This window comes from Phyllostomus hastatus, unplaced genomic scaffold (assembly GCF_019186645.2).
Source record: "Phyllostomus hastatus isolate PE091 unplaced genomic scaffold, TTU_PhHast_1.1 phas_scaffold_129, whole genome shotgun sequence".
Taxonomy (NCBI): Eukaryota; Metazoa; Chordata; class Mammalia; order Chiroptera; family Phyllostomidae; genus Phyllostomus; species Phyllostomus hastatus.
Window position 1 is genome coordinate 30,351,909 of NW_025334009.1, and position 14,314 is coordinate 30,366,222.

Genomic DNA, 14,314 nt, shown 5'->3' on the forward strand with positions numbered 1-14,314 from the left:
ACCCTCTCCTTTTTGATCAACTCCTAATTAACTGATTTGGGACCTTAATTACATCTGCAAAATCCCCTAGTCCTTGTCATATCACGTGACCTAATCACAGGTATAACACGTGGAGGCAGAGATCGTAGAGGTCATCTTGGATTCCCTCCCACCACATCGGGTCACCCAGAACTGCAGCAGAGAAGAAAGACTGCACCCCTCCCACCCCAGCCACCTCACCTCCCCTGCCAGGTGGGCAGCGCTGCCTTCAGCCTACCCCCACAGGGGAGGCCAGGTCCTCTCTTCCTTGTCCAGTTTCTCAGCCTAGACACTGATGTTACTGAAACAGCAAGTGGGGTCCTGCTGCCCGCTGCCACCCCCTAGGCAAAATTCCAGAGGCAAAGGTTTGGTGATAAAGGATAGGAACCTTGATTCAAAAGCTACTCAATTTTGGAGTAACAGCTTTCCACATGCATTAGTCACTTAAGCCTATCAATTATGGCTAAACTCTTTAACACCTGAGTTCTCCTACCATTCCCCCTGTTAGTTTTGATTATCTTATTTCTATAGGTTAGTTTACAAACTAAAAAACGAGATAACAAAAGCTGCACAGTGTTGGAAGAATCGCAGGTTTCTGCCTCAGAGCCGGGCCCCTCGAGGATACCCAAGGAAGAACGACCCTGCCACCTCTGTCAGGCCAGTCCGATCCTCAGCTGCTCCCAGAGTTCTGTCTACCATCCTTTGGGAAACGCAGGCTGCTGCCGCGCCATCAATCAGGCGTCCTCCAGGAAGAGATGCCAGAGCCACTCCCTGTCCTCCTTTCATTTTAAACCTTCTGGCCCACAATGGCACGCACTCCGGAGGCATTCAGATTCTCAGCCAATCCTGTCCTAGACTGTTTACCATTGCCTCGGGCAACCTCCTCCTTTGGCCCCTCCCTACTCCGCCCCAGTGATCTGATCTGATCGCTCTGTGTCTCTGAGAGACCTTGGCTTGCTTCCCCTAAGCCCCGACCACAGTCAGGTCCGGGCTTGGAAGACTCGGTTTTGCCGCCTTAACCTCCTCCTGGGGTCTTCCTTCCCGGGGAAGAGCTTGCACCCTCATTCCCAGAAACCTCATCACTGTCCCTCATTCACGGCAGCTGGATGCTGTGAAAGTAACCCATTTGACTATCAACAGGAGCGGGTGTGATGTGAGGCACAGATGGGAGAGAACTCAGCCCCCTTTCGCAGTCCCTCAAGGCCAGGAGCTCCACACCACCCCTGCTGTCTGCTCTGGCCGTAGGTCAGCACTCCATCAGTTTGCAGGGGCGTCCAACCCACCGCCCCAGGGGCCACATGCAGCCCAGGATGGCTATGAATGCGGCCCAACACAAAATTGTAAATTTACTTAAAACATCGTGAGGTTTTTTTTGTGTGGTTACGTGTCGCAATATATTTAATGTGTGGCCCAAGATAACTCTTGTTTCGGTGTGGCCCAGAGACGCCACAAGGTTGGACAGCCCTGGAAGGCATCTGCAGTCAGGAGCTTTATCTGTGCTGTGACCATCACACCTTAAGCAATCAGGATGATTGCTGTGGAGACGGTTAAGCGTGAAGAGAGGGGAATAGGCTGAATGAACTGTGAGGTTTCTGGTTACTGATGGTCTCTGAGCCGGAAGAGACGTTAGAGATGGACCAGAGGAGAGCCCTGGGACAGGCATTTCCCCAGTAATGGGAATGTTCTACGGCCCATGCAGCCATCCAGTACGGTAGCTGCTGGCCACGCCTGGGTTTTGAGCACCTGAAATGTGCCTGACACAACCAAATTTTTAAATTTCATTTCATGTTTACTAATTTTTCATTAAAAATATGACGTGTGGCTTGTGGCTACCATATCGGGCAGCATGAGTCTGGATTAACCCATGAGAGACCTTGGATGACAGGTTCCCGCCTCAGCCGTATTCACACAAATGCTCGCCCTCTAAGGGCAAACATTTCCCACAGGCTGCTGTGTCTGTGCCTTCTCTTTGCTGTTCTCTGGCTCTAGACTACAAGGTAGCCAAGTGTGATATTGCCATTACAGCCAGCTGGGAGAGCACCTTTCAAGGAGAACAGAGACAGTAGAGCCCCTGAGAACATCTGTGATCCATGGGTCCCTATGATTTGATGAAAGAAGCTGGGGAGGCACTTCCGTGCAATAAGCCAGCGCTGAAGGGTAACGTCTCTGCACCCCATAGTACGTCACAGAGTGAACTTGGCAAAAAAGCCCCAGCTTGCTTTGATTTCTTTTTTCATTCACTTTTATCTCATTGAAATGTTTTTAATATATAATACCTTAACTTGGTTCACAGTTCAAAGTGTACAAAATGATAAACTGTGGAAGTGTCATCCCACCCAGATCTCAGCCCCACTCCCATTCTTTTCTATGGGGCGTCAATGTTATACTTTTCTTACTCGTTCTTTCAAGGACATACGTATACAGGTACTTGCTCTCTGGCTTTTTACCAGAACTGTAGTATTCAGAGCATCCTGCTTTTTAGCTGCATGATTTTGAACCCCAGGACAGAGCAAACTGGCCCACAAGCCAAACCTGCCTGACAACCTGTTTTTTTGCAAATAGTTTTTTTGGAACACAGCCATGCTCATTCGTTTCCACATTGTCTCTGGCTGCATCTGCAACCATCAGAGCCAAATAGCTGTGTCAGAGACCACAATATGGCCTGCTAAGCCTGAAATATTTACTATCTGGCCCTTTACAGAAAAAGTCGCCAACCCCTGTTTCAGCTAACAGATGCCCCAGAATTCATGTTAACCGGTGCCCTGCTGATGAAGGTTTAGGTGGCTCCTAATCTTTTGCTATTATAAATAAAACTAATCACTCACTCTGTATTTCCCAGTATAGAAATATGCCTGTTGAATAAACCCATAGACATGGAATTGCTGGGCAAAAAATTATGTGCTTTGGTAATTTTGATGAATACTGCCAAATTGCCCTCTATAAGGTAGCTACAACTTACATCCTCACCTGAAATGTTGGGGAGCACCCATCGCCCCACATCTTCACCAATGCTGTGAGTTCTCACACTTCGTGATATTCTCACACTCTTGCCAATATTATAGGTTAAAAAAATGGTTTTCAGTGTGGTTTTATTTTGCACTTCTCATTATTGTGAGGAAGGTAGAACATCTTCTATGTGCTGACCTTCATCCATATTTGCTTTGTGGGTACTATCCAATCATATTGTTTGCCCATTTTTATTAGATCTTGGATTTTTTATTAAGGCTTTGTAGTGGCTCTTTGTACATGAGAGAAATGAGTCCTCTCTGTGTGATGTAAGTTGCAAATATGTTCCCAACTTGTCACGTGTCTTTTTACTTAACTCATGGTAGTTCCAGCTGGCTTTCAAAAGTTAGCCAATAAGAAAGGGTTATTCTCAGAGACAGGTAGCCAGGATTTGGTTCCCTTACCTGTTCGCTACAGCAGCGTATCCCAGCTGGTGTGACTGGCTGGGGCAGAGCTGGAGGAGTCAGAGTTGGTGTTAAGAGGGAACATGAAGAGACTGTCTACCCAGAATAACTGTATATGTTGTAGAAGGCACTCCCAGGTCCTCATTTCTGTACTGTGTTTTCACACCCACAATGGTCAACAACCAAGACTTGAGGGAATGTCTGTGCAGGTGATCAGCAAACATGGCAACCTCCCCCTCACACCTTCTACCAAGGAATCTTCACTCACTCACACATTCCATCGTTAAGCTCAAACCAGGCACCAAATCCTGCTCTTGGTGCTGTGGACACAAAGTCCCTCGTTTCAAAGAATGCCCATGCCTGGCCCCCTGATTCTAGTGGTCTCAAAGCTGTCTTAGATATTTCTTAAGAGTAGCTCTTGCTTTGGCCAGTGTGGCTCCATTGGTCGGAGCATCATCCCATAAACCCAGGAGCCACGGTCCCATTCCTGATCAGGGCACATACCTAGGCTGCAGGTCTGATCCCCAATCAGGGCACATGTGAGAGGCAAGTAATCAATGTATCTCTCTCGCATCAATATGTTTCTCTTCCTTTCTCACCCCCTCCCTCCCCTCTCTCTAAAATCAATAAGCATGTCCTCGAGTGAGGATTAAAAAAATAATAATAGCTCTTTCTCATAAAAGGTATAGGGACTTTACTTCTAAAATAAGAAATTTGCAGAAATAAAACAACCCAAATCCCTGAGAAATGAAGGTAGTGTGGTTTGTATTAAACACTTGGTAGTCGCCCCAAAGGGACAAAACAGAGGAGTCCCTTTTTCTTAAGAACGGGATGATCTCAATAAACCAGAGCAAAAATACTCCATCTGGACGTCTCCAATAATTAAGGAGAAAAGTAGACTTTTCTCTCCAAAATGACACTCACTGCTGAGCCTCTTCCGCAGCACACATCAGCAGGCTGTGCTCACTTCCAGCCCAGGGGACAGCGAGCCTGCGGAGCCAGTGCTCCTCTGAGTTTCCTTGGGCAGCTGCCACCAAGGCTGGGCATCGGTCCTACAGCCCAGAGAGAGCGGTGTCAACAGCCAGGCAGGTCTGGTGTAAATTCGAGGAGACACTTGGCTCAGCCTGGCCGGGCCGGCTCTTCTGCCAGTGCTGAAGTTTCACCATGTGAGACAGGCCCTTCTTTCTAATCCCTGCTAAGGAGAGCCCAGGTCTCTGGTGCAAACTGGGTGGCACCCAGCCCTCTCCCAAATAAACGCTGCCTCTGGCTGGGGTAGGTCTGGGTTGGGGTGTGCTGCCAGTAAAGAACTATCCTTAGTTAAATAACATAGATACGACCCCAAATGGCTGTGAAGTGACTGACAATTGTTACAATAATGAGAGCTAACCCTCCTAATGAAAAGGAGATGGGATTCAGTTCCATTCCTGGTAGACCCTCCTCTTCTTTGGTCCCTCATATGTGCCTGACACACATCGTAGGCCTTCAGTAAATGCTGTTGAGCACCTACTGACTATTAAAAGCCCTCTTGGGTCCCCAGGGAGGGTAGAAGGGTGACCAAGAAGTTGTCCCTGCACACAGGGTACCCACAATCTCATGCGGAGTTTGGCTGCGGTGGAGGTGACAGACAGTGGGTAGAAAGACCATCTTCTGCATCGGCAGAAAGGGATATGCCATGAAAGCAGTGTTGGCAAAGCATTTATTGGGCATTTTTCAAGTGCCAGACAGTGGACAAAGTATTTGACAGGCATGCTCGCATTTCATCTTCCCAAGATGCGATAGTATTGTGATTTAATCTGTTTTGCAGAGGAGGAAACTGAGGCACAGAGAGGTTAAGTAGTTTACCCAAGACCACATAGTTTAGAAGGTAGTAGAGCTATGAATCAACTTTTTTACTGTTGACATAAGAATGTCCAAACCTATAAAAAATTTTACAAGAGTTTACTTGAACCAAACTGAGGACACGCCCCAAAGCAAGATCTCCATGGACTGAGAAAATGCCCTGGAAAATGGCAGTTTTGCAGTTCTTTTTATGTGTGTTTGGAATCAAAGGAGGGAAGGAAGGAAGATTATATGAAATCCATTGGTGGTAGTTAAGGAGGTGAGGTAAAGCAAGGCGAAGAAATCTCTGTGACTGGATAAGAAGTAAAGTGGAGAGATACATATATCTTTTACATTGGTGAGTACAGGATTGTAACATTGAATATTTACTGCAAACAGGGACAGTATACAGGGGGCAATGGTATCCAGTGCTTCCCTGAGGGTAATTAGCCTTAGAAGGGGTCTGGGGAAAAAGGATTGCTTCAGCATTCCAAAGGGCTGTCAACCTAGATGAACAAGAACAATGGATGGGGCTTAAAACAAAAATAAGCCTTTTACTAAGGAAACCACAGGCCTAAGGTGTTACTACCCACCAGGGCCTGCTCAGTTAGGAATTTATGATCAAATCATCCCAGGAGGTTACTTTCGGTCACTGAGCCTGTCAGATTTACTATACAGCTCCTCCCTGACTGACACCCTCACCCAGTAGGCTGACCTGGACAGGTCACATGGAGTGGGGAGCCATGATTCGCGTTCGTATTTTAAGAATGAGCATTGCGGAATGTACAGTTGGGAGGCCTCTGTCCCAAGGGCCTAAAAGGTTGTGCCAGGCTTTGTCAGGCTCTTTCCAAACCGAGGCTCTGTGCCTCCCCGTGGGATAAGGTTCCTCTGTGACACAAGACTGGGACCCCGGGTCCCACCCTTGCTTGCTCCTTCTCCATCGATAATGAATGTAATGAGCTCAGTATGATCCTGGGAGGTCTAAGATGCTCAGAGCGAGGCGGTTGGTCATACTCTGCAGCAGAGCATAGCTGTCTTTCACCAATCGCAAACCAAAGAGCTTGAGTGACCGGCTGAAACCCGCACGGCAACTGCTCAGGGGAAGGCAGAGCACGCAGGACACGCCTGCTCGGCAGCCGTCCGTACTCGGCCTCCCCCTCAGCTCCCGCTCTCCCCTCACACTACAGATTGGCATCCCTTCCAACTCCGGGTCATCGCCAAGGATGTTCTGGGGGATGGCAATGCGAGTCAGCCCAGTGGGTTGGATGGCATTTCCCCCTCCATTTGGAAACCCTGAAATACTCCATTCTGACTGACTCAAGAGCATGCTGCCTTTCTTCACCCACATCCATCCTTCACATGCAGTCATGTGAGAATCAAAGTTAAAACTTTTTTAATTTGAAAATGTTGACCATATTTCAAAATGTCCACATGTTCTCCTGCCCCAGAAATGTGGGTGGGGTGCAACCACCGGCAGCCCAGCTCCTGCAGGAGGAAGCCGAGATTTCAGGCTGGTTTGAAAGAGTGGGGACTAACATAATTGAATCTCGTTACACACCCTAGCAACAGAACTAGTCCTGCCTTCCTACCCTCAGGCTCAGGAATCACACACCCACTATTTGATCTGTGAGGAGAGGTCTGGAGGCACGGGGTCGAAATGGAAACAGAAGTGGAGTTATTGCAATAACTGGAAAGTATAAATCTAAATAGGCACGGGAGAAGAGCATGTAATCATTTTAGGTGAGTTCACACACCTAAGTGTTCCCAGATGCGGGGCAAGTGTGTGGTAAGCTGGTTTGAGAAGGCACGAGACATGATATGAAATGGCAATGTAATTCATTGTGATCAAATTCATTTCTTTTTCTCTTTCAATCTTAAACTATCAGAAAGTTCCCGTTTGGTGCTGGTAGGCCATTAACACTTCTCTTGTACTTGTTAACCTCAGCTTTCAACAAAGAGAAAGCAGGCTTTGGGACTCAGCTGCTTGGCAGGCACCATTTGCTAGAATAAAATAACATTGTTCTGTTTTAAGTTTATTAATTTTTCAGTTATCTTCTCTCTGCAGCAAGTAAAGCAGTTCCATCAGTTTCTGTAGCAATCTAGAAACTTGCTTCCGTGGTCCAGGCATCACAGGATGACAGTTTTCAATGCAGGTTCCTGGGCCCTCAGATCCCTGACTCCTGAATCAGGACCTGCCCTTTCACGAGATTCCCCAGATGATGCTGATGCACATGAAAATTTGAAACCAGTCTACAGTTTCCATTTTATACATATTTATTTACAAAGACAAAGGGAATTGGTTACAATAAAAATAGTTCAAATTAGTATGCAGATATGTGAAAAACCAGGCTGGTCATCCGAGAATGTTTGGGGAACACTCGGGTACAGCATCCTGCTAATGAAACTGAGACCTAGGGATTCATCCCTCCAGACACTGGTACATACCACTGAATACAAGCCACTTGTCTGGGTTGACAGGAGGGACAGGCAGATCTAAGGGGGACTGTGGCTACAGCCTCGGCCAGCAGCTTCAGTCCAGACCCACCCACCAAGGCTTTGGAACCTGCCATCCGTCCACTCACGCCCAGCTCTTACCCACGCTGCCCCAGCCACATTTCACAGCTGTGCTGGGCGTGGCGGGAATGAAAGCGTGTGCATATACACATCAGTCAGATTCACAATGCCTCATAAAAGTGACATAGGATTTCTGGTGATATTTTATTTATCTAATTTTAGAAATAACATAAATTTTCAGATGAATACCTACTTTGCCTTTCCATTTGCACCTGTAACTGCAGTGTGACTTGCTATCTCTTGCAAAACCCACCAACCGTTTTTATAATTCTGTCACCAACAATAGTGTCACCAGATCAGACTACAGGAAAATGTCTGATTATAAATACCTGACTATACAAAAACTATATTATCCTCAGTGATGAATGACTATACTATCCTCAGTGATGAATGAGGATAACTCTGATGGGAATCTTAGTTGATATTTGTGTTGACCTTCATGAGTTCACTCACCAATGATGTAACTTCTCCATGAGTCAGATAACAGTTTCCAAACGTTGGAGGAATGTGCCCTCTGGTTTTTGTGCCACTCACAGTGCAACAGCTGCCAATAGGACCCACTTTTAAGTTGGATCTGCATTGTTAACATTTTCTGCCTCCCTTTCTAAGTCTAGATAATCAGTAAAACAGTGATTCACGGTGTCTACGCTGATTTCAAACTAGCAGCTCAAGGTCGATGAACACGAAGTTGCGCAGGGACACACCAGTCCTTTCCACCACACAGGTGCCATCAGTGTAATGACAGCATATAATGACAAAATGTAAGTAATTAGCAAGTGACGCATTTTGAGTATTTATTACCATTTTTAATATAACTTATTTAATTGTGAGTTGATATAATTTAATTTTTAACAATGGCTGTGTTTAACAACAACTAGCTTACAAAATTTCTGAAAATTTATCACACAGCTCTCATAAGCTGAGGGGGGCCACCAGCCCCAGCTCACACTGCCACTGGCCCCTCTGCGAGGGTGTGCCACCTGACTCTACTTGCCCGTCAGGACACCCCTCTCCTGCCCCCACCCACCCACACAGCCCATCTGGCCAGGTCCCAGCCCCAAAGAGAGAAGGAACATTGGGACCACTGATCACGGGAGGACTTGGCAGACAATGAGGGTGTTTTAGAATGATCCACCTTCACCTTGTGAAGGCAACTCCAACTTCAGGGTCTTCGGCTGAGACCGGTGGGAGCGGCAGCATTAAGCTCTGGTTAGGAGCGTGGCTCTGGGGTCTGCTGCTGCACAGGTCCCAGCTCTGCCCCCAGGACTCCATGATCTTGAAAAATGACTCAATCTCAGTTTCCTCATGTAAAATGGGAATAATGGTGACACCTGCTTCATGGGGTTGTGAAAATTAAATGAGATCACAGACTAAAAGCTGTTAACCAAGTGCTTGGCCCAGAGTAAGTACTCCTGCACCCGTGTTAGTTATCATTAGCAGTATTCAACTCATAGTGGCTTTACAAACCCATTTATTGGTTAATTCTACTTTTCATGTATAGAAAGCATATACAGCCTGTTGCGTGTGGGTCACCGGCCAGCAGTGACCACGGAACGCTGTGGATGGCTCGACGATAAACACGCGAGAAAAAACAACACATGCACAGAGACAGACTAGTTTCTGTGGGGAAGTAGGGACGAAATGGCCACCCCCCCTAGTGGGGAGCGCGCTGATTTACCGTGCATACCTGCTTTTATTGGGCTCATCCTGCATAATAATTCAGGTAAAGTACAGTACTCATTCGGGGGAAGTAAGGAACTATAGAAAACAAAGAACTCTGCCGGTCTATTGAGTTGGGGTCAAAGAGCTGTAAGACTGAGGAACAAAATAACTTCCTCCTAAGACCCTTCTCATTCAACTGAGAGCATTCTAAACAAAGAAGGTTTCACAGTAATTTACATGTTCTTTCTTAGGCCTGATCACCCCCGGGAAATCCGCACTTCTCAGTACCGAGCTGTACCACCCTGTCATTGTTTCAGGCTTAGGTGGAGCAAGGGAACTAAGGCAACCGAGAGATAAGGAGATTTTCTTCCAGACGCTGAGAACTCAGACTTTGTCAAAGCCGAGGAGTGAGGGTCCATCACCCCCCTTTTGCTGCAGCCCCCCCCCCAAGTCCTTCTTTTGGGGGGCCTCCCAAAGTGATCATGCCTGTCTTAGGTCATTCCCCCTGTGGGGAATCTTACCCGTCTTTGGCTAACCGACCAAGCTTTTTGGGGTTCAGTCATAAATAAAGCAGCAGAAGCAGCATTCCTGCTAGGGAGATAAGCTTTTGTCTCCTTGCTGGCTTACAGTTCCAAGGGCGTTCCCTTAGCTTTAGCCTAGGCGGGGGTTTCAGCCTCTGATACCAGTCAGGGCAGTTCCCAACAACAGCCTATGTCTGCATGCTTTTAAGGTTCTAAAAGCTTCTACATGCATAACCTGAAGAAAGCCTCAAGTGATCCAGGGGATGGTCATGTGATTATCATTTACCACTCATTGTCATCTGTGCCCTATGGGCACGGACAGGGGTGCAGAGAGGTTGAGTGGTGGCCCAGGTGATCAGCTGGAGCTGTGCCCACAGCTTCTGCTTTCCTTCAGCTGATCCCAGACCTTCAGTGGGCACTTGTGCTGAGTTCCTTACAGCTTCCCAACAGCAAAAACTGCAAGAACTACTCCTGTGGTATGAGCCTTTTGACGTGGGGTTTCTGAGCCAGTCAGTTGGATTGGATTATTTTTACATAATTCAATAAGTAAGTATTCATATGTAATAAAAGTGGCCAATCCAAAAAGCCAGTAAACTAGGAGACAAAGCAGTGCTTCTCCTACCTCCCTGGCTTGGTGGCATGCCATCAGACTTGGCTTGAAGTTATCGGTGAGGGCACTCTCTCGCTTTTCCCCTTTCCCCAGCGGAGAGAGGAGTAACAACGTCCTGCTCCCCTGAGCACGTGGGGAGGGATCATAGCATGTCCGTCTTGCTCAGGGAGAAGGCCCAAAACACAGACCTGCCCCTTCGTAGTCACAACTGTAGCCAGACATGCTTTTTCCAGGAAATGGGGACCATCAGATGGAGCCTGTTAACTACTCATTTGAAGAAGGCGCGGCAATCAGCACTGTGTTACAGTGCTGGAAGGAGTTACAAATTTTCTAAAGTGCGATTTGGCAAAGTTCATCAAAGTCACAGATGCCTACACTTTTGATTCAGCGATTCCGCAGCAGGAACTTACCCCCAGAGATATTCCCACAGACTCAAAATGAGGGATGTAGGTTGTGCTTTGCACCATTGACTACAACAGGCAAACTGGAAGCCACAGATGTGCCTCATTGCGGGGCTTCTAAATAATTATGGTACTTCCCAATAGGGTAGTTCTGTGTAAAAGAATGTGATTGACGTGTATGTGCGGATATACTAGAATACTTTCCAAGATAGATTAACTACCAAAGCAAGGGAGGTGGTCATACATATTTATTTATAAATCCTTATATGACATATTTCTGGAAGGAGGTATAAAAAACTGGAAACAGGTGAACTGAGTAATTAGAGCACAGGGAAAAAAGATTCTATATACTTTCTACCATATATTTTTTTAATCCTCGCCAGAGGATATGTTTATTGATTTTAGAAAGAGAGAGAGAAAGAAACATGGATGTGAGGGAGAATCATTGATCATTTGCCTCCTGTAAGGGCCCCAACCCGGATGGAATCCACAACCCAGCACATGCCCTGATGGAGGATCACACGGGAACCCTTTGGTGAACGGGATGGTACTCCAAGCAGCTGAGCCACCCGGCCAGGGTGCTACCATAGATTCTTTAGAAAATCTTTTCAATGTCGTTCTATTTGCATGCTGTATATGTTCAAACTAAATGAATGTTTATATACAAGCTGGTGTGCGCACCTATAGAAAAAGAGGGATTCTTAAATCTAATAGCGGTCTCCTCTGAGTTAGAAGCAGTGGGGCGGTCATCAGGAAGGGGAGGGGGAGGACGGGCGGCCTCTCTGCCCATCCTGCTCACGGAAACCTCACTGTCCACAGCAGCAGACAGAGGTGGCCTGCCTGGCGCAGACCCAGGAGGAGAAGCTGGCTGCCGCCCTCAGGGCGGAGGTGCACAACGCTTCGTGCCAAGTGCAGAGCCTCCAGGCTGAGACGGAATCCTTGCGCGCCCTGGTGAGTGGGCCAGGAGGAGACCTGGCTTTTCTTGGAACAATTTTACCTCTCCACCATTGAACTGCAGTCCTGCGGGTCACAATATACAAGGGACTTCCATCTCACAGCAGGTCTTTGAGGCCTGAAAGGTTATCTGATACCGAATCACAAGTGTGATAGACATGGTGAGTACCCAGCCCAGACATGCTTCACCAGGCTGCCGCTGTGAGTGCTGGCCGCTTGTGTTCACAGATGCTCCTCCTCTGCTGCCCCCCTTCTCCAGAGAATTGCCCTCAGCCAAACAGAAGACACCTGCCCTCAGGAAGTCAGGCCAGCCCACTTCCCAGCCAATGGCTGGCTCACGGGGGAATTGAAGACCCAGCTCCTTTGCATCAAAGTGGAGCAGCCCTTAGTGTAATTCACCCTCCAGAGGCTCCGTGGGGTCAAGCTGTAGCCAGACTCCTCCATGACCACCTCCTGGTTCATCACCTTCCCTGCCCCGTTCTACTCTCCTTGCTCCCCCTTTTCCTGAGGGCAACCCCTTAATTAGGTCCATACCAGGATCCCTGTCTCAGGCTCTGTTTCTGGGGCACTCAACCTAAGACATCTAGAAAGCCCCTCAGACTCAGACTCACTGTGGTTGTGAGTGGCTCTCTCGCATCATTAATTATTATTATTAATTTAAATGATTGTTAGTAATACAGCAACACACCTCTGCTCTCTGGGATGGCCTCAAGTTCAAGCACAGCTCCTCCTGGACGCCCCCTAGAGGGCGCCATGTGTACTGCAGAGATGATCTGAAGACCATTGAGGCCCAAGAAGCCCTTCTCGCCCACCAGCCTCAAGTCCCAGGGCTGATCAGATACCATTGTTAAGGCCCTTTTCTTCCACCACACCCCATAAACCTGCATCTCAGTTTTGCCACCTGAATCAGCCCCATCATCAAACCAGCAGCCCCCCGCCTCCCGCTACAACCACAGCCTGCCATGATGTTAGTTCTAGTCAGCTCCCCTCAGAAACAACTTTCTCTCTGCCTGTTGTCAAGATCATCCCATCGCTCTCAGTCCCCGTCCTTTGTGGGTCTTCAGGTCACTGGGGTCCATTGTCCTCTGGCCAGCAAAGCCACACAGGGCCGGGGCAGCTCAGGGAGGAGGCACAGTCATCTTGCCACACGTGACCCGCACCACATGCTCCCCTTCTGCCCGACTTGTCCTCTGCCGGGATCTGGGTCAGCGCAAGGGGGTGAGAGGAAAGGATCTGAGGTGAGAAAAATCAGGAAACTACTTTTTAAAGCAATGCTGTTTCACACTTTCACTTCTTAAAAAATCTAAAAGAGATGGCATTATTTATGTGAATTTATGCTCATTATTTCATTCACCTGCCATAACCACTGATAAACACCCTAATGTTAGGGGTGCTGGCTTTCCCCCCTGTGCTTTAGGTACAGTTAAGGGGCTGCCTTTCCTTCTCCAGATGTCCTTCTGGTGACAGAAAATTCCAGGCACAAGATTTGAGAACATATTCTCAAGGCCACACCATCAAAAAAAGCCCAGATGAATTACACCTAAGTGGCAGGTGGCCCATCACTCAGCACACACTCCACATGCATCTACTGGGTGCCTACTATGCGCAAAGCCCTCCCGTAGACCCTGGGAGGCAAATGCGAATCGGGAGCTTCCTGCCATCTAAGAGCTCGGACCTTGACTGGTGGGGGAAACCTCTGCACAGAGAACTGAACACAGTGGAGGGGTGCTCTGCTCCTCAGAGCGGGTGCTCCCAACCGTTTCCGTTCTCGGCGAGCCCCCCGCACACGCACACCGCTGTCCCTCAGCAGGTGCTGTCACCTGTATTATCCTGCTGATAAAATTAAGATCCCCCAACACAAGATCTCTGGTTTCCATTTCCCACCTCAACAAACCTCCGAAGCTGTATCTGCCACCTCTTTCCTTCAACAGACTCCAGCTGTCTTGTGTTGCCCTGTCTGGACATTCTTCCATCCACTGTCTCCTCTTGTCTGCACTTTCAGTGTCCCTAACCCTGGGCCTGGCCCACCACAGAGGCCTTTTTCTGCTGGACCTCCCACCGCCACCCCGCTCAGGCTTCATGTTAATGTCCAGAACTCATCCGTTGCTTTCCCACCCTTGAGTCCTTGGATGCATCCTCCCCATGGCTGGGAGGAGACTCCTCCCCACAGGTGTGCCCACCCCTACCACACACCCTGGGCACAGGGGAGCTGAAACACACAGCTCCTGACTCCCACAGCTGGGTGGTGTCTCCCACCTGCCGCCCACTCATACTCACAGCGGTGCCTGTGGTGAAATTAGCTCATCCACAAAGTGGCACTAACTGCTTGAGGGCAGGGACAAGGTG

General features: G+C 48.2%; 1 protein-coding gene across 2 annotated transcripts in view; it reads left to right on the forward strand.

The window, feature by feature from the left end:
* BFSP2 (beaded filament structural protein 2) overlaps window positions 1-14,314 on the forward strand; it is a 68,438-nt gene that overhangs the window by 47,045 nt on the left and 7,079 nt on the right. The window contains exon 5 of one of the 2 annotated variants that reach the window (XM_045857232.1): window positions 11,837-11,965. In XM_045857232.1, the coding sequence (XP_045713188.1) occupies window positions 11,837-11,965 (129 nt within the window). Of the gene's footprint in view, window positions 1-11,833; window positions 11,966-14,314 lie in introns of both variants that reach the window. The other variant, XM_045857231.1, reaches the window with a different exon arrangement.